Source organism: Carex rostrata, chromosome 3 (genome assembly GCF_964058835.1).
Source record: "Carex rostrata chromosome 3, lpCarRost1.2, whole genome shotgun sequence".
In the NCBI taxonomy this organism is placed as follows: domain Eukaryota; kingdom Viridiplantae; phylum Streptophyta; class Magnoliopsida; order Poales; family Cyperaceae; genus Carex; species Carex rostrata.
Window position 1 is genome coordinate 7,116,834 of NC_135920.1, and position 26,645 is coordinate 7,143,478.

General features: G+C 33.8%; 2 protein-coding genes across 3 annotated transcripts; one reads left to right on the forward strand and one right to left on the reverse strand.

The window, feature by feature from the left end:
- Positions 1-17,372: 17,372 nt before the first annotated feature.
- Positions 17,373-20,983, forward strand: LOC144551207 (cyclin-dependent kinase G-2-like). 2 transcript variants are annotated; one of them, XM_078299087.1, is made up of 7 exons: positions 17,373-17,590; positions 17,753-18,207; positions 18,299-18,427; positions 18,537-18,672; positions 18,763-18,851; positions 18,935-19,028; positions 19,123-20,983. In XM_078299087.1, the coding sequence occupies exons 1-7, from the start codon at positions 17,423-17,425 to the stop codon at positions 19,246-19,248; spliced, it is 1,197 nt and encodes a 398-aa protein (XP_078155213.1). In that variant the 5' UTR covers positions 17,373-17,422; the 3' UTR covers positions 19,249-20,983. The 2 variants fall into 2 exon arrangements, with proteins under 2 accessions (XP_078155213.1, XP_078155214.1); XM_078299088.1 differs by having other exon boundaries at positions 19,212-20,983.
- A 531-nt stretch (positions 20,984-21,514) lies between these two features.
- LOC144551208 (uncharacterized) lies at positions 21,515-26,439 on the reverse strand. Its single transcript, XM_078299089.1, has 7 exons — positions 26,257-26,439; positions 24,729-24,872; positions 24,346-24,444; positions 24,156-24,232; positions 23,535-23,643; positions 22,354-22,682; positions 21,515-21,920 (listed from the first exon to the last, which is right to left on the reverse strand). Exons 1-7 carry the CDS (start codon positions 26,324-26,326, stop codon positions 21,828-21,830), a joined length of 921 nt encoding a protein of 306 aa, XP_078155215.1. The 5' UTR covers positions 26,327-26,439; the 3' UTR covers positions 21,515-21,827.
- Positions 26,440-26,645: the final 206 nt, after the last annotated feature.

Consider the following 26,645-nt stretch of genomic DNA (forward strand, 5'->3'; position numbering starts at 1 on the left):
CTCCTCAATTGCATCGGTAATTAGTGATGCTGTCAGATTTGAATGGTCTGTCCTTGTGGACGCAGACTTGCATGTATGAGGTGGTTCGCACTTCTTAATCATCCATGCTTCCCCTGAACCCGCAGGGGTTGCAAAAAGGCGGAACTCGCAGTGCGGGTGAGTTGAACAAAGCACAACTAACCTTGTTCGGTCCCTTTTGTGTATTATACATTCCCAGTTGCCGTGAACATGAGTCTCATATATTTTCTTTACAAGCTCGTCTACGCTGGTATAAACTTGCCCTGCGGCAAGTTCTTTGTTGTATACAACACGAGGACCAAAGAAACTAATGTCTGCCTCTTCGAAAGCTGTGGTGTCGTTGAATGTGGCAACCGGATGCTTATTCCCCCGACCTCTAATCGGTAATTTTTCTGCCCTGGACAACCCTGCTACATTTGCATCACCATCTGATAAGTCATCATCTTCCCAAACCCCTTGGTATTCATCCCCCGTTTCCATTTCTCTTTCTGGTACGGCATCAATAGCATCAACATCAACATCAACATCATTTCGATTAACGGGTACCGGTCCTGACTCTGGCATAGTTGGAAATCTAGGGATTATGGGTGTCTGTCTGGGTGGTAGTGGTAACTCTTCAGTATTTTCTGGGGAGTTGTGGTACCCCTGGTTGTCATTACCGGGGCTGTGATACTCCTGGTGGTACCCCTGGTTGTCATAAGGGGATTGCTGGTGGTACTCCTGGTGGTCATAAGGGGAGTGCTGATGGTACCCCTGGTTGTCATAACCTGAAGGTCCAGCCCCAGCCGAACTTGAAGGTCTAGCCCTCGTGCGGGGAACCCTCTTCGAATATATGTCCATTACCGGGACCCCACAAGCTACAAATTGAGTATACACAACTCTCCACAAATTGACATCTGTTATTGGAAACTTAACAAAGTAAGGTCTACCCCCCCCCCCCCCACGTGAGTTGTCAATCCGTGTAGCCAACTCTATTTCATACCTGTTGGGGTTTACAGATGTCTTTTCGTATATTAGTTGCTTCAGTTCCTCAAATGTGGTATTTTCATTAATCTCGAAGCCAAATGCGACTTCTTTCGTGTAATGCACGCCATCTTCATCCCTTTCTAGCTTGCCGCCGACATACAGTGCAACTAACATCTCTTCTTTAACAAACTACATTTTAAAAAAAATTTACAAGTATTACATGACATAATAATGGGTACATTAATAAATGACTAATTGAAAAATAAATAAAAAAAATTAAAAAAAATTACAATTTTTTTACAGTAGGTGTACAGCAATTGCTACAGTAATTGTACAGTACGCTACAGTAAATGCCAACAAGAAATGTACAGTACGATACAGTACAGGTCAACAGTAAATGTACAGTACGCTACAGTAAAGGTCAACAGTAATGTACAGTACGCTACAGTAAGTGCAACAGTAAATTTGGAACAGTAATTACTAATTATTATAATTATAATTACTAATTATTATAATTAAAAAAACATACCTATTTTCCCCAGTTATCGCCTCCAGAGAAGGTCTGAGATCGGGAAGTGACAGAGGCAGAAAATGCGTTTAAATCACAGGACTAGTGGGGCGCCCCAGGGGGTGGCGCCTCACTTGGGGTATGGGCCGCCGGGCCCTGGGGCGCCTCACTTGGTGTTTTGGGCCGCCCCTGGTCCAGGCGGTCAGGGCATATTTAAAAAAAAATGAGGAACAGGGTTATTTTTAAAATTTTCTATTTTTTTAGGGATATTAATAAAAATGGCCGTGATAGTACCTACATCAGTCATCAGTTAGTAATAAACCTTTGCAAAATAAAACTTTTCCAACTATAAATACGTCATTGAAAATTGTGAAGGGCGCTGCCCATCTACATCTGTATTGGATTCTCTTTATTTTAACCTTTTTAGTATTTACAATTCTTTCTTACCAGACACAAAATAGCTATTTTAAACAAAACAAAAAATGTCTACCTACCCTTAAATTATAAAAGATAAATGTGTTTTAACTAAAATTATATAAACAAGTGTTACTATCACGTAAAATACAGAGCTGGATATGTGCACCTGATTTTTTTTTTCTTCCTGCATGTCCGGAAGCCGGTAGCAAATTAAATAAGCATTTTAACCATACTTATTTAAATTACTAGAAGTAAATCTAAGATATCGCAAGTGTTGCTGTTGATACAGTTTTTTTTATGTGGAGTCTACAAGGTAAATAATAAAAATATTGACATGTTTTGACTTTACGTAGCGTGTGACTTGTATATTTTTTTTCATTGTCTCTTGTTTGCGTATGGCAATGAAACAAAAATATCGTTGTCAATATTTTTATCTGTCTATTTATCCGTCTAGAGGTGACATTGGTCTGAGCTAAACTCTAGCTTAGCTTGTTAATTATGAATGAAGCTACAGCTGAGCGAACTGGACTTGCTTAGGACATCCGAGATAAAATCTCAGCTTGAATTCGTGACAAGGCAGCTCGAGCTAGCTTGCGAGCTGACGAGTTGGTTTACTAGATCTGACTGGATCTTGTTTTAAAAAGAAAATAAATTATATAAACTTTTTGGATCGAGCTAAACCGAGCTAGACAGTATAAAATGCACACAAATTCATACAAATTCACAAATTGATGCCTAGCCGAGCTGGCGAGCAAGCTTGGCCCAAGCTTGAACTCGTTAATTGTGAAGCGAGCTAGTGGCAAGCTGGCTCTTTAATAGCTCGGTCCAGTAATAAGCAAACTGTTAGCAAGTGAGTTAGGTGCGAGTCACGATCGAGCCACGAGCTACGAGTTTTTTTGCCACCCCTATTTCCATCAATATTTTTATCCGTCTATTATCTGAATTTTTTTACCACAGTATTCCACTTCTTAATAAATATATAAATAATTATATTGAATACAACACCATAAAAGAATTTACCAAAGAAACACCGTGAGCAATTTCAGATTCTATTTTTTTAACCTCTGTCACGCACGGCATCACCGTAATGAGATTATTTATTATGAATCTTATTTGTTTATTTGATTCCACGTTTAAGTAAACACCATAACATTTGTGTCTTAATTTTTCATTTTTTATTCTGAGTACAAGAAATTGGATGAAAACAGGAAATCAAACCAAATGATCTCATGCCGAGCAGCTAATATGCTGTATTTGGAGAACCAATAAAATCCTGTGGGATACGAATCTGGTCCCCTATGAAAATACTCCTGTTGACGTACTGTTCAATCTATAATTCAACTGGTCTGGAAATTCCACTACCTTTTCTTTCGGGTTTTTTTTTTGTATTATTTATTATTATTATTTATTATTATTTTATTATTATTATTTTATTATTTATTTATTATTTATTTTTTTTTTTTTGGGGGGGGGGGGGGGGGGGGGGGGTTCTTTATCCAGAGGATTATTGAAATGGCAAGAATATAATATTTTGTTGTCAAAATTAACATTTGATCTTGAAAAATTGAAGTCGTGTTATTCTTTTATCATTAACTGATTAATGAAGGCATTGAAGGGATACATACTGTAAGGTTTGTCTTAATAACGAACATTTTTTTAATACTAAAATTAAATTTTTTTTTTTTTGTTATTTAGATATATCAGTATAAAATTTAGTGTAATTTACGAATATGTTTGATATTATATTAATAAAACTTATATTTTCAGGTTTCAAATTGCTACATAAATAATAAACTGAATCGTAAAATTTCATTAAATTTGTGTACATATTTAGAATACATGCTTACATTTAATATATTTTTATGATTTTTTAATTGATTATCACAATTGTTAAATAGATTCTGATAAACAAAATTGACTTCCTGAACCGAGAACTTTCTTTTATTCTTTCTGTAAGAATCTAGTAATCTGCTCCCGTCCCGGTCTCGCATTGCATTTACAACTTAACGAGTCAATTGGTGCATATATATCTGATTTTATTTGACCTTGGAGAAATTCTCCATTTAAAAGCGGTCAAATAATAAAATTCCATTCGCAGCCAATTAGCACCATGATTCCACGGAAATAAAAAATATCCAAACCAAATCAGATGAGATGAGGAGAGCGGTAGGATATGATTTGCGAGAGGTGCGAGGTGGAGAAAAAGCGAGGCGTCATGATAGGAGAGATACTACGGGGGACAACAATATATTCTCTTTAGAACAAGTTGGAGGCCTTAGAATTGGATGGAGGACAGAGAGAGATATATAGAGAGAGGTTCTTGGCACCAATAATTGCACTTGAAATCGCAGTGCCACTTGATGACTTGATGATCGATGGAATCACAATCACAAGTTCACCAGTTAATTGCAATTGGCGATGGATATCAGTGGGTTTTATTCACCGAAAAGGATTGGCGATTTCGAGTCTCTACACACCTCCCCATTCCTTCCCTTCCCTGCGTCGCTTTCAACCTCTCTTTTGTCACTAGCTCCCATTTTTGGTCTCCTCTATTATAGCCTCCTTTCGGTATTGTTTATTGCCTTTGCGATTGCTTTTTGTAAAAACAAACATCACAGTTAACTTTCAGACTTTCAGTTTGATTTTACCTAACCGGTGCTTGCTTTATTCAAAGTAAAATTTAGGAGGAAACCTTTTGATCTTAATTAATTAAACGGTTAAATTGCCTGAATGTTACTCTACAACCCCTCGTTTTTCTGTATTTGTATTTCACGCAAGAAATGACCTTTTCTTAGGGGTGTAAATGGATCGGATATTATCCAATTTTGTCTGGTTCCGAATCCGAAAAATTACTTAAATTATCCGATCCGTATTTGAAAAATTATATCTGATAAAGATACTGTAATAATTTTAACTATCTGTATCCGACCGTTTATAGCCCTAAATCACAACAAATATACTCTTATATTCTCAAATTGATTTATTATATTGCTTGTACATAGTACATACCAATGATTTATTAAACCAATTCTGATGAACAATATAACACTATGATATAATTAGTGGCAAATATTTTGATAATGTGATATATGTTTTGTAAACATCAAATTTATTAAAAATAATTTAGATCTAATTTATGAATGAAAAAAATATTCAGATGCTATTCTTTACTAAAATGTACATTAGTAACAGTTTACACCCCTACTTGAACCCCTTATGCCTGAGAACTAATTATCGGGCCAAAAATTATGTATTTTTCTATCGACAGACGTGCAGCCAGTGTTTTAAAATGCGGTTTTGTTCATGCATGCGGAAGGCCACTGCATACCGCATATGCGGATTTTCATGCGGATTTTAAAATAAAAATTCACGTATATATATATATATATATATATATATATATATATATATATATAGAGAGAGAGAGAGAGAGAGAGAGAGATAGGCTACGGTGAGTTGCGAAGTAAAACGCGTTTCTACTTCACGCCGTATTTTTATTTTGAAAGCCCAAACGACCGATCCGAACCGTTAGATGTTTAATCCATATTGAAATGTGCTTGGAGACCAAATTTTACATTTTTTGGAATTTTTTTACTATTTATTAAGCATTTTTGAAAACTGCTGTTTTGCTGTGAACAGTAAAAAACAGTAAAATTTTGTGAACCCTTAGATCAGCGGCATTCAAAATTGCTTAATAAATAGTAAAAAAATTCCAAAAAATGTAAAATTTGGTCTCCAAGCAAATTTCAATATGGAGAACAAGATGAACGGTTCGGATCTACGTTTTGAACTTTAAAATCACAAAATATGAGCGTGAAGTAAAATAGTCACTTTACTTCGCAACTCACCGTAGCCCAGCTCTATATATATATATATATATATATATATATATATATATATATGAGGAGGGTTCAAATGCCTCCATTTTTTGTGCCTCCACCATGCCTCCATTTTTTAAAACTTTAATAATTCAAAATTTAAAACTTAAAAATCAAAATAAAACCGTTGGATATGATCCACATCATTTTATCTATGCACATGTAAAAAATTATGACATTTCAATTTTATTTTGATTGTCATCAAGAGCTTGTAAAAAATGCACTAATTTGGATGATTTCTAGACGTTTATTTTTGAACTTATTGATTCACATAAAAACAAAATTGAAATGTGACAATTTTTTATGAGCACATAGAGAAAATAACATAGATCACATCTAACGGTTTTATTTTGACTTTTAAGCGTTAAATCTTGAGTTATTAAAGTTTTAAAAAATGGAGGCATGATGGAGGCACAAAAAATGGAGGCATTTGAACCCTCCTCTATATATATATATATAAGGAGGGATCATATGACACTCTTTTTTGGTGACATCGAATAACATCGTGCATTTTCAAACTTTTCAAAGTCCAAACAGTCGATCCAAACCGTTCAACTTGATGGATATATTAAAATGTGCTTGCAGATCAAATTTTACATTTTTCTGAATTTGTTTACTATTTATTAAGTATTTAACAAAATCGCTATATTCAGACCATTGAATTTTTGTACCCATCTTAATAAATAGTAAAAAAATTTAGAAAAATATAAAATTTGATCTGCAAGCACATTTTAACATATCCATCAAGTTGAACGGTTTGGATCGACTGTTTGGACTTTAAAAATGCACGGTGTCATCCGATCCCTCCTCTCTCTCTCTCTCTATATATATATATAGAGTTAGGCTGGGGTGCTATGGATAGCATAGTGGCCTCTATGCTACGGCTCAATATTTGAGTTTTGAAAATCCAAACGGTCGATCCGAACCGTTCATCTTATTCTCCATATTAATATCTGCTTGGAGACCAAATTTTATAATTTTCTGAATTTTTTTACTATTTATTAAGCCATTTTGAAAATCGCTAATCCAACGGTTTTACTGTTTTGTGCAGCCACCGTTGGATCAAAATTTTTGTAAAATACTTAATAAATAGTAAAAAAATTCAGAAAAATGTAAAATTTGGTCTCCAAGCAGATATTAATATGGAGAATAAGATGAACGGTTCGGATCGACCGTTTGGATTTTGAAAACTCGAATATTGAGCCGTAGCATAGAGGCCACTATGCTATCCATAGCACCCCAGCCTAACTCTATATATATATATATATATATATATATATATATATATATTGATATTCATATATTTGAATTTATTTTCACATGATTACATAATCAACAATAATTTTTTGACTTTTTTAATATAAATTTTAATTAAAATACAATAAAATTATCAAAACCGCATGGAAAAACTGCATGACCGCATATTCAGACCGCGTGGCCGCATATGCGGACCGCATGGTCAAAACTGTATGGGCATTCTGAGCATGGCTGCCGACCGCATACGCATATGCGGCCCATGCGGCCGCATTTGAAAACACTGCGTGCAGCAGATATGTAATATTGTACAAAATTCATATTTATTGGTTGAGAAGTGTTATTATGCTTTTAATTTCTTCGTAATTTTTTAAATTTACATATCTATATGCTATTATTCTTTTCAGAATCTGTATTAAAAGTAAATAATTCTTTAAAAAAAATACTATTGGTTGCATCATGTCGATAATTTACGAGCATTTATATTATGTACATTCTTAAATTTTTCTTTATTTATATTAAACGTATGTTATCTAGCATGCAAAATGTATGAAATTGTTAACTAATCTCATGAAACATGTGAAGCAAGAGATTGGTATGCTTCAAATGCGTTTTTAAGCATGGTTGATGAATTACGAGCTTAAGATTTTCTAGCATAATGTGTATGTCATGACAGTCTAATTCCATCAATCACTTTTATATATTTTAACTCAATGATAATTGAGCGCTATTAATGAGTTATTCGAGAGATTTTCTAGTGCAACGTATCTCATCGTCTGAATTTAAATTCAGCTAACGTATCCACCGTTTGAATTTGAATCCGGTCCGTTCGTAATGATTCGCAAGAATGTCAAAAAGATTTTCGTGCATTGACAAATTCTAATTGGACGATTCTGAGAGGAACTGAACTCGATATAAAATGATACAAATTAGCATTGCGTACAAAAATATCAACAAATGGTCTTGGGCCTTAGCCCCCTTAGGCCTGAGAACTAACTATAGGCCCAGAGATCGCGTTTCTTTTAATAGTACTAGTGCTCTAAATTTATTGGTGTCAAAAATGTGAAATTTTTAATTATTTTATACTAAATTAACATATTAAATCTTTAGATATATTTTATATTGAGATAAGTCAATAATTCTTGACTCGTCAACTGGGACGCGATTTTTAATTACAAAAAGGCTTCAGGAGTTGTTGGACTGGGCTTAAGCTACTGGCCTGCTTGCTGGTTTGGTAAACTTCGAGTTAAAAGGAATTTGTTTGATTCTGCTTCAGATTTGATGGGAAGGAAATAGTACATGCTTCTCACGAGACGAAACATCTTCTTTTTCCAATTCAATCTCCTTTGCGTCTTTTGCTGATTTAAATGGAAAATTTTGAGTTTAATTTATCATTTGATTTTATTCTCAGATCAATGGTGTGATATCTCATTCAATTAAAGTCAAACAGGCTAATGAGGAATGTTTTTTTGAGGGTGTTTGAAAAGTTGTGAACTGAGTAATTGGACTTGTTCAGTCTTTACAAATTTATAATATAGTATATTGATAATTGAACATATGAATGTAGTCCTTATGATACTAACACAATATATAATAATACAACTGTAGCTAACTGGTATTATAATAATACAAAGAGAGCTATTTTGTACAGAGACAACAAACCAAATAGTGAGACCTCACGGCCCCCAAGTATTTATAAGAGCATGATAATTGTCTTCCAAATAAATTTCCAAGCATGTCCTCAAAGTATTTAATGTTTAACTTCTATTTTTAGAATTTGTATTCGAGTTTTTAAATTTTGTTTCTAATATTTTAAAATGTTATTCGCAAACATTTAAATCTCTATCTGTAAATAACTAAATTCTAAATATGTAAAGTTTCAACTTCTAGCTACTATTACATTCAAACCAAAAAAGGAACATTCTCTTCGCTCACTATTTTTTTTACTATTTATTAAGTATTTAACAAAATCGCCATATTCAGACTGTTGAATTTTTGTACCCATCTTAATAAATAGTAAAAAAATTCAGAAAAATGTAAAATTTGATCTGCAAACACATTTTAACATATCTATCAAGTTGAACGGTTTGGATCGACTGTTTGGACTTTGAAAATACACGGTGTTATCCGATGTCACCAAAAAAGGGTGTCATCCGATCCCTCCTCATAATATATATATATATATATATATATATATATATATATAGAGAGAGAGAGAGAGAGAGAGAGAGTTGGGCTAAAATGAGCCATGGAGTAAAACAAGTTTTTGCTCCATGGCACTATATTTTCATTTTGAAAATCTAAATAACAGATCCAAATCGTTCAACACGATCCATATTGAAATGTGCTTGGAGACCAAATTTTACATATTTTGAAATTTGTTTACTATTTATTAAGCCACTTTGAAAATCGTTGATCCGATGGTCCAAATTTTTTTATTGTTTTTTTACTGTTCACAGCAAAACAGGGATTTTCAAAGTGGTTTAATAAATAGTAAAAATTTTTCAAAAAATGTAAAATTTAGTCTCCAAGCACATTTCAATATAGAGAACATGTTGGAAGGTTCGAATCTGTTGTTTGAATTTTTAAAATAAAAATATGGTGTGGAGTACAAACGCGTTTTATCCATGGCTCACCCAAGTCAAGCTCTCTCTCTCTCTCTACATAGATATATATATATATATATATATATAGAGAGAGAGAGAGAGAGAGTTGGGCTATGGTGTATTGCAATGCATAGGCCATGGTGTGCATTGGACCATAAATCACCGATTCAAAGTCCAAATGACCGATCCAAACCGTTCATCTTGTTCTCCATATTAATATGTGCTTGGAGACCAAATTTTACATTTTTTGGAATTTTTTTACTATTTATTACGCCACTTTGAAAATCGTTGATCCAACGGTGACTGTTTGGAACAGTAAAATCAGAAGCCACCGTTGGATCAGCGATTTTCAAAGTGGCTTAATAAATAGTAAAAAAATTCCAAAAAATGTAAAATTTGATCTCCAAGCACATATTAATATGGAGAACAAGATGAACAGTTTGGATCGGTCATTTGGACTTTGAATCGGTGATTTATGGTCCAATGCACACCATGGCCTATGCATTGCAATGCACCATAGCCCATCTCTATATGTATACATATATATACATATGTATACACACACACACACACACACACACACACACACACACACACACACACACACATATATATATATATATATAGAGGTGGGCTACGGTGAGTTGCGAAGTAAAACGCGTTTTTACTTCACGTCGTATTTTTATTTTGAAAGTCCAAATGACCGATCCGAACCGTTAGATGTTTAATCCATATTGAAATGTGCTTGGAGACCAAATTTTACATTTTTTGGAATTTTTTTACTATTTATTAAGCATTTTTGAAAATTGCTGTTTTGCTGTGAACAGTAAAAAACAGTAAAATTTTCTGGACCATCAGATCAGCGACTTTCAAAATTGCTTAATAAATAGTAAAAAAATTTCAAAAAATGTAAAATTTGGTCTCCAAGCACATTTTAATATGGAGAACAAGATGAACGGTTCGGATCGACGTTTTGAACTTTAAAATCGCAAAATATGAGCGTGAAGTAAAATAGTCGCTTTACTTCGCAACTCACCGTAGCCCATCTCATATATATATATATATATGTATATATATATATATATATATATATGTATGTATGTATATATATATATATATATATATATATATGTATGTATGTATATATGTATATATGTATATATGTATATATATATGTATATATGTATATATGTATATATGTATATATATATGTAGAGTACGGCTAACGCGCTTCCTCTAGCATATGGGCCGAAATGCTTCTGGTGAAAAGTTGAAATTTCAAAATCCAAAAAGTCGATCTGAACCGTTCATCTTCTTCTCCATATTAATATCTGCTTGGAGACCAAATTTTACATTTTTCTGAAATTTTTTACTATTTATTAAGCCATTTTGAAAATCACTGATCCAACGGTGGCTTACCAAACAGTAAAAATCAGAAGCTACCGTTGGATCAGCGATTTTCAAAATGGCTTAATAAATAGTAAAAATTTTCAGAAAAATGTAAAATTTGGTCTCCAAGCAGATATTAATATGGAGAAGAAGATGAACGGTTCAGATCGACTTTTTGGATTTTGAAATTTCAACTTTTCACCAGAAGCATTTCGGCCCATATGCTAGAGGAAGCGCGTTAGCCGTACTCTATATATGTATATATGTATATATATATGTATATATGTATATATGTATATATGTATATATATATATATATATGTATAGAGTACGGCTAACGCGCTTCCTCTAGCATATGGGCCGAAATGCTTCCGGTGGAAATTTGAAATTTCAAAATTCAAAAAGTCGATCTGAACCGTTCATCTCCTTCTCCATATTAATATCTGCTTGGAGACCAAATTTTACATTTTTCTGAAATTTTTTACTATTTATTAAGCCACATTGAAAATCGCTGATCCAACGGTGGCTTAACAAAACAGTAAAACCATTGGATCAGCGATTTTCAAAGTGGCTTAATAAATAGTAAAAAATTTCAGAAAAATGTAAAATTTGGTCTCCAAGCAGATATTAATATGGAGAAGAAGATGAACGGTTCAGATCGACTTTTTAGATTTTGAAATTTCAAATTTACACCGGAAGCATTTCGGCCCATATGCTAGAGGAAGCGCGTTAGCCGTACTCTATATGTATATATATATGTATATATGTATATATGTATATATATATATGTATGTATATATGGAGTTAGACTGGGGTGCTATGGATAGCATAGTGGCCTCTATGCTACGGCTCAATATTCGAGTTTTCAAAATTCAAACGGTCGATCCGAACCGTTCATCTTATTCTCCATATTAATATCTGCTTGGAGACCAAATTTTATAATTTTCTGAATTTTTTTACTATTTATTAAGCCACTTTGAAAATCGCTAATCCAACGGTTTTACTGTTTTGTGCAGCCACCGTTGGATCAACAATTTTGTAAAATACTTAATAAATAGTAAAACAATTCAGAAAAATGTAAAATTTGGTCTCCAAGCAGATATTAATATGGAGAATAAGATGAACGGTTCGGATCGACCGTTTGGATTTTGAAAACTCGAATATTGAGCCGTAGCATAGAGGCCACTATGCTATCCATAGCACCCCAGCCTAACTCTGTATATATGTATATATGTATATATATATGTATATATGGAGGTTGGCTAAGATCAAAGTGGTAGTTCCTGAGCTTTGGTGCTACCAATTCGTTTTTCAATTTTTAAAATTTTAAAACGTCGATCCGAACCGTTCAAGTTGTTCTCCATATTAAATTGTACTTGGAGACCAAATTTTACATTTTTCTGAATTTTTTTACTATTTATTAAGCCACTTTGAAAACAGCTGATCCAACAGTGACTTCTTATTTTACTGTTTTGTTAAGCTACCGTTGGATCAACGATTTTGAAACTGGCTTAATAAATAGTAAAAAATTCATAAAAATGTAAAATTTGGTCTCCAAGCACAATTTAATATGGAGAACAATTTGAACGGTTCGGATCGACGTTTTGAACTTTGAAAATTGAAAAACGAATTGGTAGCACCAAAGCTCAGGAACTACCACTTTGATCTTAGCTAACCTCTGTATATATGTATATATGTATATATGTATATAGAGTACGGCTAACGCGCTTCCTCTAGCATATGAGCCGAAATGCTTCTGGTGAAAAGTTGAAATTTCAAAATCCAAAAAGTCGATCTGAACCGTTCATCTTCTTCTCCATATTAATATCTGCTTGGAGACCAAATTTTACATTTTTCTGAAATTTTTTACTATTTATTAAGCCATTTTGAAAATCGCTGATCCAACGGTAGCTTCTGATTTTTACTGTTTGGCAAGACACCGTTGGATCAGTGATTTTCAAAATGGCTTAATAAATAGTAAAAAATTTCAGAAAAATATAAAATTTGGTCTCCAAGCAGATATTAATATGGAGAAGAAGATGAACGGTTCAGATCGACTTTTTGGATTTTGAAATTTCAACTTTTCACCAGAAGCATTTCGGCCCATATGCTAGAGGAAGCGCGTTAGCCGTACTCTATGTATATATATGTATATATGTATATAGAGATGGGCTATGGTGCATTGCAATGCATGAACCTTCTTATGCATTGCACTATAAATCATGGATTTAAAGTTCAAACGACCGATCCGAACCGTTCATCTTGTTCTTCATATTAATATGTGCTTGGGGACCAAATTTTACATTTTTTGGAATTTTTTTACTATTTATTAAGCAATTTTGAAAGTTGCTGATCTGATGATCCAGAAAATTTTACTGTTTTTTACTGTTCACAGCAAAACAGCAATTTTAAAAAATGCTTAATAAATAGTAAAAAAATTCCAAAAAATGTAAAATTTGGTCTCCAAGCACATTTCAATATGGATTAAACATCTAACGGTTCAGATCGGTCGTTTGGACTTTAAATCCATGATTATAGTGCAATGCATAAGGGGGTTCATGCATTGCAATGCACCATAGCCCATCTCATGTATATATGTAGAGTACGGCTAACGCGCTTCCTCTAGCATATGGGCCGAAATGCTTCCGGTGAAAATTTGAAATTTCAAAATCCAAAAAGTCGATCTGAACCGTTCATCTTCTTCTCCATATTAATATCTGCTTGGAGACCAAATTTTACATTTTTCTGAATTTTTTTACTATTTATTAAGCCATTTTGAAAATCGCTGATCCAACGGTAGCTTCTGATTTTTACTGTTTGGTAAGCCACCGTTGGATCAGCAATTTTCAAAGTGGCTTAATAAATAGTAAAAATTTTTAGAAAAATGTAAAATTTGGTCTCCAAGCAGATATTAATATGGAGAAGAAGATGAACGGTTCAGATCGACTTTTTGGATTTTGAAATTTCAAATTTCCACCAGAAGCATTTCGGCCCATATGCTAGAGGAAGCGCGTTAGCCGTACTCTATATATATATATATATATATATATATATATACATATACATATATACATATATAGAGTACGGCTAACGCGCTTCCTCTAGCATATGGGCCGAAATGCTTCCGGTGGAAATTTGAAATTTCAAAATCCAAAAAGTCGATCTGAACCGTTCATCCTCTTCTCCATATTAATATCTGCTTGGAGACCAAATTTTATATTTTTCTGAAATTTTTTACTATTTATTAAGCCACTTTGAAAATTGCTGATCCAACGGTAGCTTACCAAACAGTAAAAATCAGAAGCTACCGTTGGATCAGCGATTTTCAAAGTGGCTTAATAAATAGTAAAAAATTTCAGAAAAATATAAAATTTGGTCTCCAAGCAGATATTAATATGGAGAAGAAGATGAACGGTTCAGATCGACTTTTTGGATTTTGAAATTTTAAATTTCCACCGGAAGCATTTCGGCCCATATGCTAGAGGAAGCGCGTTAGCCGTACTCTATATATATATATATATATATATATATATATATATATATATATATATATGTATGTATGTATGAGTAAGGCTACGGTGCTATGGGTTGCATAGAGGGTCTCCATGCAACGGCTTAATATTCGAGTTTTCAAAATTCTAATGGTTGATCCGAACCGTTCAACATAATATCCATATGAATATTTATTTACAAACCAAATTTTATATTTCTTAGAATTTTTTTAGTATTTTTTTAGATAGGTAGAAAATCACTTGATCAGAATTTTTTAGATCAAGTGATTTTCTACCTATCTTAAAAAATAGTAAAAAATTCTAAAAAATGTAAAATTTGATTTGCAAGTACATATTTATATGGAGATCATGTTGAACAGTTCAGATCGACCGTTAGGATTTTGAAAACTAAAATATTGAGTCGTGGCACGGAGGCCCTCTATACTACGCATAGCGCCGTAGCCAACTCCATGTATATATGTATATGTATGTATATTATATATACATATATATGCTTATATTATATATACATATATATGCTTATATTATATATACATATATATGCTTATATTATATATACATATATATGCTTATATTATATATACATATATATGCTTATATTATAGTAGAACTAGGGTGCTCTTAAGCTCACCAAAGTTTTGGTAAACTTAACTCTAAAACTCATCAAATCGATTTCAAATGACGAATCCGAACCGTTGAAACCCGCCTACCTTACGTGTGATGCATCTACATGCGAAATTTTTAAACATTCGAATTAATTTAGTATAAAGTCAAGCGGTCAAAATTAGAAGGTTAATAAATTAATTTTAGTGCATTCATTTTTGAACGTTTTTTGACCGTTTGACTTTATACTAAATTAATTCGAATGTTTAAAAATTTCACATGTAGATGCATCACACGTAAGGTAGGCGGGTTTCAACGGTTCAGATTCGTCATTTGAAATCGATTTAATGAGTTTTAGAGTTAAGCTCACCAAAACTTTGGTGAGCTTAAGAGCGCCCTAGTTCTACTCCTTATATTATATATACATATATTATCAGATGAGCTATGGTACATTGCAATGCATATGCATTTTCGTGCATTGGACCATAAATCACCGGATTCAAAGTCCAAATGACCGATCCAAACCGTTCATCTTGTTCTCCGTATTAATATGTGCTTGGAGACCAAATTTTATATTTTTTGGAATTTTTTTACTATTTATTAAGCGACTTTGAAAATCGCTGATCCAACGGTGCCTTTTGATTTTATTGTTACCGTTGGATCAGCGATTTTCAAAGTGACTTAATAAACAGTAAAAAAATTCCAAAAAATATAAAATTTGGTCTCCAAGCACATATTACTATGGAGAACAAGATGAACGGTTTGGATCGGTCATTTGAAGTTTGAATCGGTGATTTATAGTCCAATGCACAAAAATGCCTATACATTACAATGTACCATAGCCCATCTCCATATATTATTATACATATATTGTATGAGGAGGGATCAAGTTACAACACTTGAAAGTTACAACAAAGTTACAACATCTATTTTTTTCATTTTCAAAGTCCAAATCGTCGATCCAAACCGTTAGATATTCAATCTATATTAAAATGTGCTTGGAGACCAAATTTTACATTTTTTGAAATTTTTTTGCTATTTATTAAGATGGGTACAAAATCGTTGTTTTTATTAAAATTCTGCACCATTAAAAAACAGCGATTTTGTACCCATCTTAATAAATAGCAAAAAAATTTCAAAAAATGTAAAATTTGGTCTCCAAGCACATTTTAATATAGATTGAATATCTAACGGTTTGGATCGACGATTTGGACTTTGAAAATGAAAAAAATAGATGTTGTAACTTTCAAGTGTTGTAACTTGATCCCTCCTCATATTGTATATACATATACATATATTATAAAAAAAAATATCGCAAGATTTTCTCGCAACTTGGATTTATCAAAAAAGCAAAAAAGAAAAGAAAAATTCTAAGAGTATTTTTAAAAGAAATTCTAAAACCTTCTTCTTTTAATAAAATATTTTAGAAAATAGATAAAAATAAAAAGGTAGAATTTCACGTATACCCCTCAAAAATTTCAATATTACGTATTCCCCCCTCTAAATTTTAAAATTACATATTTTCCCTTCTAAACTCCAAAAAGACACATATTTACCCATTTTATTGTATTTTATATTAAAACACATTCTAAATTTATAAAATACCTATTTTACCCTTTTATTAAAAACATAAAACGCCCATCTGACTCCAATTTGAATATGAAGGTTCCTCTACCGTCCGAATTGCTTTAAGATTCGTGTGCGCTAGATCAACACAAATCTTGAAGCGAACACACACGGATATTGAAGCAATGTGCATAGATTTTAATGTGATGCATGCAGATCAAAATTTCTTTGAGATCCGTGCGAACTAGATTAGCACGAATCTTGAAGCGAACAAGCAATAATAATATTGCGATGTCCGCAGATTGGATAGTATAGGAACCCTTCAGATTCAAATAAATTTGAGTTCAATGGAGCATTTCATACTTTTAATGAAGAGTAAAATATGTATTTTATAAGTTTAGAGTTATTTTAATATAAAATACAATAAAATGGATAAATATGTGAGTTTTTGAAGTTTAGAGGAGGAAATACGTAATTTTAAAATTTAGAGGTGGAAATACGTAATATTGAAGTTTTTGAGGGGTATACGTGAAATTCCCCCAAATAAAAATGTCGGGGTTTCAACCGAACCGACATTTTAAACACCCCTATGGGTTTCCCTCTTTCATTACACTCTTCCACTCTCGAGTCTCGACCTAGCAAGATCAAGTACAAGATCAAGTAGGAAAAGAAGAAGGGAGAAAGTAAAAGATTCAAAGATAAGGAATGGTGAGAGGTGAGGTGAAGGCGCAATCGACGTTTACCAGGTTCTCCGCCATGAAGCGTGAGAAGAAGCGCAAGCCTGACGACCGTCGCCCCTTCCTCGCCCACCACCGTGACCTCGCCGGCGTTGATCTTCGGTGCTCCGACGTTCTTCGAGATATCAGAAAAATGGTATTATTTCAGTGCATCTTGCTCCTTTTCTTATTAATTTCTTGTTTTTCTTTTACTCAATTTTTCTTTTTTCTTTTTTCTTTTTAGTGCATCTTGCTTCTTTTCTTGTTAATTTCTTGTTTTTTTTTTTTTTAATCTTGCTCCTTCAAATTTGTCATCAAGGCTCGCCAAGAAAGAACACCTGAGCTGCGTATGGCGAGAGAGCTTAAAAGAAGTACCGAAGCATGTCGTAGCATTGAGGATTATGAGAAACTCAATCGTATAGAAGAAGGATCATATGGTGTCGTTTATCGTGCGAGGGATAAGAAAAGTGGCGAGGTTGTTGCAGTGAAAAAACTGAAAAGGGAAACGGAAAAGGGAGGTGGTTTTCCCATGATATCTCTTAGAGAGATAAACATCCTTCTATCTATTCGCCACCCCTCAATTGTGGATACGAAGGAGGTAGTCATGGGAAGCACCATGGATAGTATTTTTATAGTAATGGAGTTTATGGAGAACGATCTGAAGAGAGCCATGGAGGCCTCCAAGCAGCCTTTCAGCGAGAGTGAGACTAAACAGTTGATGCTTCAGCTGTTGGAAGGCGTCATGTACTTACATAAGAATTGGATTATCCACAGGTAACTTTTCTATTTTTGCCCTTTTCTTGAACAAGATATTTAGGTATTAAATGTATTATGTGTATATAATGGTTGGTTTTTTTACTGATAGGGACCTAAAGACTTCGAATTTGCTGCTAAATAACAGCGGTGAGCTCAAAATTTGTGATTTTGGGCTAGCACGTTATTATGAGAGCCCGTTGAAACTGTATACACCGTGGGTAGTGACTTTGTGGTACAGGTAAGCATTTTAACCGCATTTTAGTTCCTAATTTTGTAATTTTCTTGCTCTTTGCTATGTGCCCTTTGTTGTCCTTTGACATTGGGTCTCTGTATTGTGGTTAATGCAGGGCACCGGAGCTTCTGCTTGGAGCGAAGGAGTACTCATCGGCTATTGATATGTGGTCTGTGGGCTGTATTTTTGCCGAGCTGCTGACCAAAGAGCCCTTGTTTAAAGAACGGAATGAGACAGCACAGATTAATTCGGTGCTAACATTGGAAATAGAATTTTATTACTGGCTCTTATATTCTGTTATCTAATCATCTTGTTCCTGATTGTTTATTTCTATGTTTCAGATTTTTCAAACATTAGGAGTCCCAGATGAGAACACCTGGCCTGATTACAAAAACTTGCCTGGTGCAAAATTGGTTTTTACAAAACAAAAGTAAGCCTGCCTCCACTTTGTCTCAATCATCTTGATCTCTTGGAAGTTAAACTAATATCTTTAGTTGTTATTCTTATTCTCAGGTTTCACTTGCTGCGGGACAAGTTCCCACCATCAGTGTTGTCAGAGTATGGATATGACCTGCTTAGTAAGCTGCTCGATTATGATCCACAAAAGGTAGGCACTGTCATTGGTTTTAATTTCTCCACTTTTCGGGGATGTTCCAATATTGGCAGTCTTTAATATTTTCTTTTTGTTTTGCATGCTTCAGCGCATAACAGCAGAGGATGCTCTTAGACACCCTTGGTTTAGTGATACGTCTCCTGCCTGCAATGACATGGGTCTCTATTTTTCATGCAGGAATTTAAGACGTAGAGGATTCTATTTATTTTACTGACTCTTGTGGAGATGCATTGATAGGATAAGGATTTTTTAACCGCAGAATCAGTTTCTCTCTAGTCTAGTCTAGTATGCTTCTTTCGTAATTGTAAAGTAGACTTGATAGAAACTGATCCTGTTGTTAATGCAGAGCACGGGAGCTTCTGCTGGGAGAAAAGGAGTACTCATTGGCTATTGATGTGGTCTGGGTGCTGTATTTTTGTAAAAATAAGATGTGGAATGTTCAGGTTTTATTGGCACAAGCATTTGCTGCCTCTTTGCTTGCTGCAAGCAAAGTTTCTGGTCATATAATGTCAGATTTCTTTTAATATTAATTTTTTCTTTTGGATGCTTTTTTTGGCCATTTTTTGGATTGCAAGATTCTGATTGGCTGGAGCGGATAGGATGAAATGTGCTTGGTTCAGTTCCTGGCTGAACGTACGGCAGATCCTTTTGTAATTAATCACACAGGTAATGCAACAATCCAGTAGCTAATCACTTTGGTAGTTGGGTTTACCTCTTTTGTAGTCTGAAATCAATTACCATGATATAAGTTGTAGCTGATGAAGTCAATATGAACATTGACTTTCTGGGATGGGTGTGAGTTGAAAAGTAGAGAATAATGTGACTTTATGACTTAATGGTTCTATTTGGTGAGAAGTACGTAGTGTGTTGACAATTGAATATCCAACGACATTTCATATCTCTGTATATGCTCGGTTATATATAATGAGCAGATTATTTATACCTTGAAAATTGAGAAAAAAATACAGAATTCCATTCATAGTATTATGGAAGTAGGATATGGTTGAATGAACTCATGCAGCTAGATGTGGATTCTTCATAGTAAAGATGCCCCAATATCTTCACAAATAGTGAAGTGTTTCAATTTTGCCAGTTGAATGGTTTCCATGGAAGCTTGTTTGGTTAGTGCTCTCTCTCTCTCTCTCTCTCTCTCTGTCTGGCTGTTTGTCTGTCTCTTCCCTTTATTCGCAGGCAAAGGATGTTTCAGGATGAAAATTCAGTTCGTGTACCTTTTCTTGCAACACTTTTAGAAGTTTGATTTATTTTTTTGCAAGCTCTATTCTTGTATCTGTAAGTTCTATTAATTTGTACTTGATTTTATTATTATTTTTCTGTCATGTGATTTGTTGTTTCACGTGTCAATTGCACGTCTCTAGGATTTGCACTATATCTTTGGAAGTGAGCAAGATGAGCATTTACAAGATTTGTTCCTTTCTGTAGCGGTGTCCTGTTGGTCCATCAACAGCTAAATTGCAAGGAAGTCCGCACTTTTCATGGTTTTCAGTCCTAGTTCGTATTAATTTTTTTTCTGTTCTATGTGGTGCTTGTATTATTATTTCTTTCGTTTTCAATGTAGCTTGTTCTTCCCGCTCGGAAGAATATCGCCCATGATGTGTAGCGGTCTGGTATCTCTGGTCTTCTGTGGCTCTATAATATACAACAACAAGAATTTGGTCGCATCATACTCCTACAAGGAATATGTATGGGCTGCTGTGGCGCCGTATGTTGATATCATCAATTACTTCCTGTCTCTTCTAACACTGTTCCTGGCATCAGACTCATGTGTCGTAAATTCAAATTAAAGCACTGTTGTTAAAACTATAGAGCAGTTACTTGATGTACTGAATCCCTGAGCTTGTATAGAGATTTTACTCTAAGCACTGTTTGATTGAATTAATAACAGCAATTGCAAATTAAGAAAGCGACTTCTTCAATGTGCATTTCTCAAGGAAGCCATGGGAAACCTGAATCTAACCATAATAGGTTGGCTGCTTTATTTCTTGTGCGCAGCATGGAACATCTGAAAGCAAAGAAATGCAAGGATTTTTAGTTGGACCTTGCTCCCACCTGAGATTCTGGCTGGAAGAGTGCAGGAGTGCGAATTATGGTTGAGGTTAGGAAGAAAAGAGAAGGGAATAAGAAGCCACTTCCTGTAATTTATAGAGTTAATAGGATTGTAGTTCTGAAATTGCGGTGTATGATGTAATGAACATTTAATTTTATGCGAACACCTTGCAGCATCTGCCAGGTTTCTAAAAAAACCATAATAGGTTAGGACTAACAAAAAGAAGCATAAATTTGTATGCATTTTTTATTTTGTTAAGATAGTATGCTTTAATTCAGTTCAAAGATTGAAATATATTTATTTATCACACTTGCCTCTGTGTGCAAAGTAAATGAAATGGAAAGCATGTATCGATGTTATGAATGGTTCCTTCAGACATGCAAATAGAGTGCACAGAACAAGCATTTCACAGATATTACTTCCAAATCAAATTACAAAAGCCTATGATAATCATTTAAGAACAATCTTGGATTTCTCAAAGTTAAAGCGGGAGAAAATGCTAACGGTAACTTTTTGAGAAATATATATATATATTTTTTTTGAGAAATAGCTAACGGTAACTTTACGATCTTAGCCTACAGAAAGTAATAGGACATAAATTAGAGCATAAAAGATACGGGTGAAACAGAACATCTATTTAAAGACAGCCAAATTTCTGACAGCATAAGTTACAAGAAGGCCCTCTAAAGAAAAACGCATTGAGCTAAATGAAGATTTAAGCTCAACAATTAATAATATATAGAAAGTGTCCGATGGTGTGGCAATGTAGGAGTCCTAACACCCTGTGACCACAGCCACAGATCAATTTCTATGCTCAACACCTGCAACAAAATATAAAGTTATTCATTATCAAATTATTAACAATAAAAGCAGAAATTGAGAAAGGGGAGGTAGCACAATTGGCTAGGAAAATGTCCTAGAGTTGTTATACCCAAAGGTCGAAAGTTCGATTCCCCCTCACGAACCTTGATAGCTACTACCAAGTTTTCAAAAAAAAACAATAAAAGCAGAATTCTTGTCAAAACTGGTTGGGAGATTTAATGAAAGATGTTTATAGTCTGAAGGTACAATAGTTCTAGTCACAGTGTTGTTTTATGATCAAAATTGAGCTATCTACATGAAACTACTATTCAGTTTACTTCTGGATTAATTTATCAACTAATTAACCAATTATATACCATCTCTGTTTATGAAAAATTATGTTTCATTTTTTATGTAAACTGAACAACAAAATAGAAATAAATTTAACCTCACCTCTTTGTCGAATTTTCTCTTGATCAGCTCGCGCATTTTCTCAACTGCATGAATTGTACATGCCCGCAACTCGACTTCCTCCTCACTTCCTGGCACAATCTCCATATCAGAATCAACCATATTGCACAAAGCCGAGCTATACTTCAATACACCAAGCTGCCTAAGTACCGCCGGTACAATGTAATCAGCAAATATGGTGACAGAATGAATATCATGGAAATTCCCAAAGCTTTGCCCCTTAAATGCTCCCCACAAATCAGCCACAAAAATCTGCGCCCTCTTGTACAGGAAAATTTGTCTGCCTTTGTAAAGCGCATGATCTCTAAAACCTTTGCACATCATAACAAATATTAATATTAACTCTACTATTAGAGAGTAGGGTTCAAATACCTTGTGTCTTTCATGCCTCAAATTTGTGCCTTGCATCCTTATCTCCGTTTTGAAAGTCCAAACAGTCATTCCAAACCGATCAAAATGATCTCCATATTAAGATGTGCTTGGAGACCAAATTTATATTTTTTGAAAATTTTTTACTATTTTTTTTAGTTGGAGGGATCCAATACCTCATCATACCTCATATTTTATATCTTGGTTTTCAAAGTCCAGACGGTTGATTTGAACCGCTCAATATAATATTTATACTAAAATATGTGTGGGGATAAAATTTTATAATTTTTGAAATTTTTTTAATATTTTTTAAGATATGTACAAAATCACTGTTTTTGGGCCGTTCAAAAAATAGTGATTTTCTACCTATCTTAAAAAATAGTAAAAAAGTTCCAAAAATTATAAAATTTCATCCCCAACCATATTTTAGTATGGATATCATGTTGAACGGTTCGGATCGACAATTTAAAGTTTGAAAATGAAGATATAAAATATGAGGTATGATGAGGTATGAAAGACATGAGGCATTGGAACCCTCCTCTTTTTTTAGATAGACACAAATCACTGTTTCTGGACCATATAAAAGCAGTTATCTATCTACAAAAATAGTAAAAAAATCCAAAAAATATAAAATTTGGTCTCCAAGCACATTATTGAGCAGTTCAGATCAACTATTTGAACTTTCAAAACGGAGACAAGGATGTGAGGCACAAATGAAGCATTTGAACCTTGCAACTATTAATACACCAATCTATACTGTAACAGCACCAATTTATGGTTATAAAAAGGATTACCAGGAAAATGACGTGCAACTAGTGTAACCAGAGTGTCAGCCGAATTGTGGCTTGATATTACAAGGTTAGCTGCCTCGCCACCAAAGCTTCTCTCCAGTTCCCTACCAATCTATAACATAAAAAACAGACAGCATGTAAGAGCAGCTCATATGTAGCGCCTACCAATTAAATGTGAGATCACTCCACCAAACTTGAGTACACAGGAGAAGGAAAAAGATTAAAAAAAAATGATTTTTATATATATACATTAAGTCATTAACAAAGTCCGGATTGATGGTTTTATTACTTCAAATCCAATTATACATACAACTTCGATCCTCCGCCATTTCAATCAAGCCTACCATTTCTATTGAAAAACTAAATCATGCCTTTTTGTTCCATTTACTATTATACTTCACATACTCTAATATAAATTTCGAATCAATTCCTTAATTTTAAATTAAACTTAGTAAATAAAAACAAACTTAAAAGTGTGTGTGTGTATTTTACTTTCTGGAGTGATTTAAGTTTACTACCAACCAATATGTTCAGTAATATGCAGACGGGCATAGTTGCTAGAAAATATAAATAACTAAATGAACAAACCAAAAAGTTTAACTCTTAATTTAATGCTATAATTACCTCATGCAACAACCTGACTCTCTCCTCCTCACTTGGCAAAGGGCGTGGCCACTTAAGCATTTTACGCAATTCAGGCCCTAAAATTCAACAAAAATTGAGAAAACAAAATTTCGAGTTTCAGAGTATTATCTGTCATATATTAACTATGTATTGTCACATTGATAACCAAAGGTACAATATAAATACATACCAGTATAAGTCTGAAGACGGTCTGCATCAAGAGCAGACTTGTCATTTTCTACGGCCATTTTGAGCCCCAATGCGAAATGATCATAGTTCAAGTCTTTATCTATTATAGTCAAAAGTTCAACACAATCAAATGGTGAAAAGAACAGTCAATTAAAGGTCAGATGATGGATAAATAAAACCAATTTACAACTACAGTGTAAGACATTAACAATAAATGAATACAGGTAATTCCTTTCGAAAGGAGAAAATTACACAAAAGCTAACTACTGTTCAGTAAAGTGAACATTATTTTTGCTTAACTGAGTTTACTTTTCAAGCTTTCGTTCAACTCTATTTTCAAATCACAATTTTTGATGAAAAATAGTTAACTGCAATTGTTCATACCTGGCCAGAAACAAAAGTTGAGTGTATCTAAAACAAAGATGTATTGCACGGTCAGAGGCCCATTGTCAAAATAATGGATCTTTTCAAAATCCCATTCTACTTGTGGAATGTTCCCTTCGATCTTGTCCACTACTTTCTCAATTTCTGTTATAGTAAATTTTTTTCAGTCATATATCTTTTGATAATAAAACAAAGAAGAGAGAGAGAGAAAGTGAGAGAGCAAATTTCTTCTAATTATTATTGACTTATTCCACATATGGTCCAAGTCCTACCTCCTTAATTGAGATAAACAATTAAAATCCAAATATAATATAACATATACTAGCAGTTTTAACTTCTCAAGCTGAATGGTGCAAGCAAAGATAACTTAATTACCACTTATAATGAAAAAAACTAAAGAAAGGTAGATTTGCAGTCAATCATTTTAATAAATACAAATCTAATCATGTAGATTGTTTTTTGCTTCCTTAAGTACATTTTTAAGAAATTTCAACATAATAAAATTCTCACGTCCGAGGGATTTGATGCATGATGAAGAAAAAAAAATCTAATACCCCTTGGGAATGGGATTATTTGATGATGTTGAGAACATTTCTAAAATCAATCCAAAAAAGATTCAAAATCTTAAAAAAAAAATGAAGGTATTCTGTTGGATATGGTTTGATCATACATCAAGGATATTGAATTAAAATGTCCTTGATGTATGATGAAGAAAAGGGATAATACTCCTTGGGAACGGGATTATTTGACAATGTTGAGAACATTTCTAAAATCAATCCAAAAAAGATTCAAAATCCTAAATAAAAAAATTGAAGGTATTTTGTTTTGATTTTAAATTCTCACGTCCGAGGGATTTGATGCATGATGAAGAAAAATGCTAATACCCCTTGGGAACGGGATTATTTGACAATGTTGAGAACATTTCTAAAGTCAATCTAAAAAAAAAAATTGAAGGTATTTTGTTGGATATGGTTTGATCATACATCAAGGATATTAAATTAAAATGTCCATGTTGTTCAATGAAAGACAAATGAGCTCATATTTTTTATACGCATGATCTATTGAATACAATTATCATGCTCAAGGTGTTGGATTTCAATTTAACTTCTACGACAATTCTCAAGTTAGTAAAATTACATACTTGGCATTATATCTTAATCCATGAAAAACATTGATACTTATCTGACCAGAAAACTTGAAATAAACACAATTTAAACAAAAGGGAAAAAAAAATATATAGAACAAGATTCAACAGGTATCATGGTACGGTTCTGGTAACAGACAGGAATTGTGCCCGGTATTGGTACAGTAATTCCTAAGAGGGGACGCCTGAGTCTTCCGAGCTCTCATCCTGTCTTACAAAAGATTGTCCAAACGGAAAGCATGAAACACTAATACAAATGATTCAAACAGAGGCCATGCTGTTGTTTTCAAAGAAAGCAGAGCCGCATTTCTAAAACCCTAAACCTTAAATGGCGCACGCTAGGGTTTAGAGATAAAGGAGAAGACAGATGTTAGAGAAATTTACCGAGAGAGTTGATTTCGACATGAGAAGAATGGTTAGCCACCCAAGCCGTTGTGCTCCGTACCTCATCCATCTCTCTCTCTCTCTCTCCACAGTCCCCCCCCCCTCCCTCTCTTTCTCTACAATTGTCTTTTATGGTAACCTCGTTTAATGTAAGCCGATAATGATTTTTATAGCGCTGGTGGCCTCCTCTGGGTTTCGCGCTCACGAAACACGACGAGCGCAACCTGAGGACCAATGTTTCGGTTGTGACCCAATTTCGGATTCGCAAAACATACACCAATCCGTGTAGCGAGTCGCTTAATAAAGAGACTAGTAATAATCGTGCCCGTGCACAGCAACGGGAGCAAATTATGTAGTAGAAAACATTAAGCTCCTTAATAAGAAGGAGA

Bases quoted from the DNA above. Each gene is read 5' to 3' on its own strand.
- LOC144551207 (XM_078299087.1), top strand. From the start codon at position 17,423: ATGGTGAGAGGTGAGGTGAAGGCGCAATCGACGTTTACCAGGTTCTCC. The intron at 17,591-17,752 runs GTATTATTTCAG...TTTGTCATCAAG, and splicing joins TTCGAGATATCAGAAAAATG to GCTCGCCAAGAAAGAACACC. The intron at 18,208-18,298 runs GTAACTTTTCTA...TTTTACTGATAG, and splicing joins AAGAATTGGATTATCCACAG to GGACCTAAAGACTTCGAATT.
- LOC144551208 (XM_078299089.1), bottom strand. From the start codon at position 26,326: ATGGATGAGGTACGGAGCACAACGGCTTGGGTGGCTAACCATTCTTCT. The intron at 24,445-24,728 runs GTATGAACAATT...TGACTATAATAG, and splicing joins CAACTTTTGTTTCTGGCCAG to ATAAAGACTTGAACTATGAT. The intron at 24,233-24,345 runs GTATGTATTTAT...GTTGAATTTTAG, and splicing joins CCGTCTTCAGACTTATACTG to GGCCTGAATTGCGTAAAATG.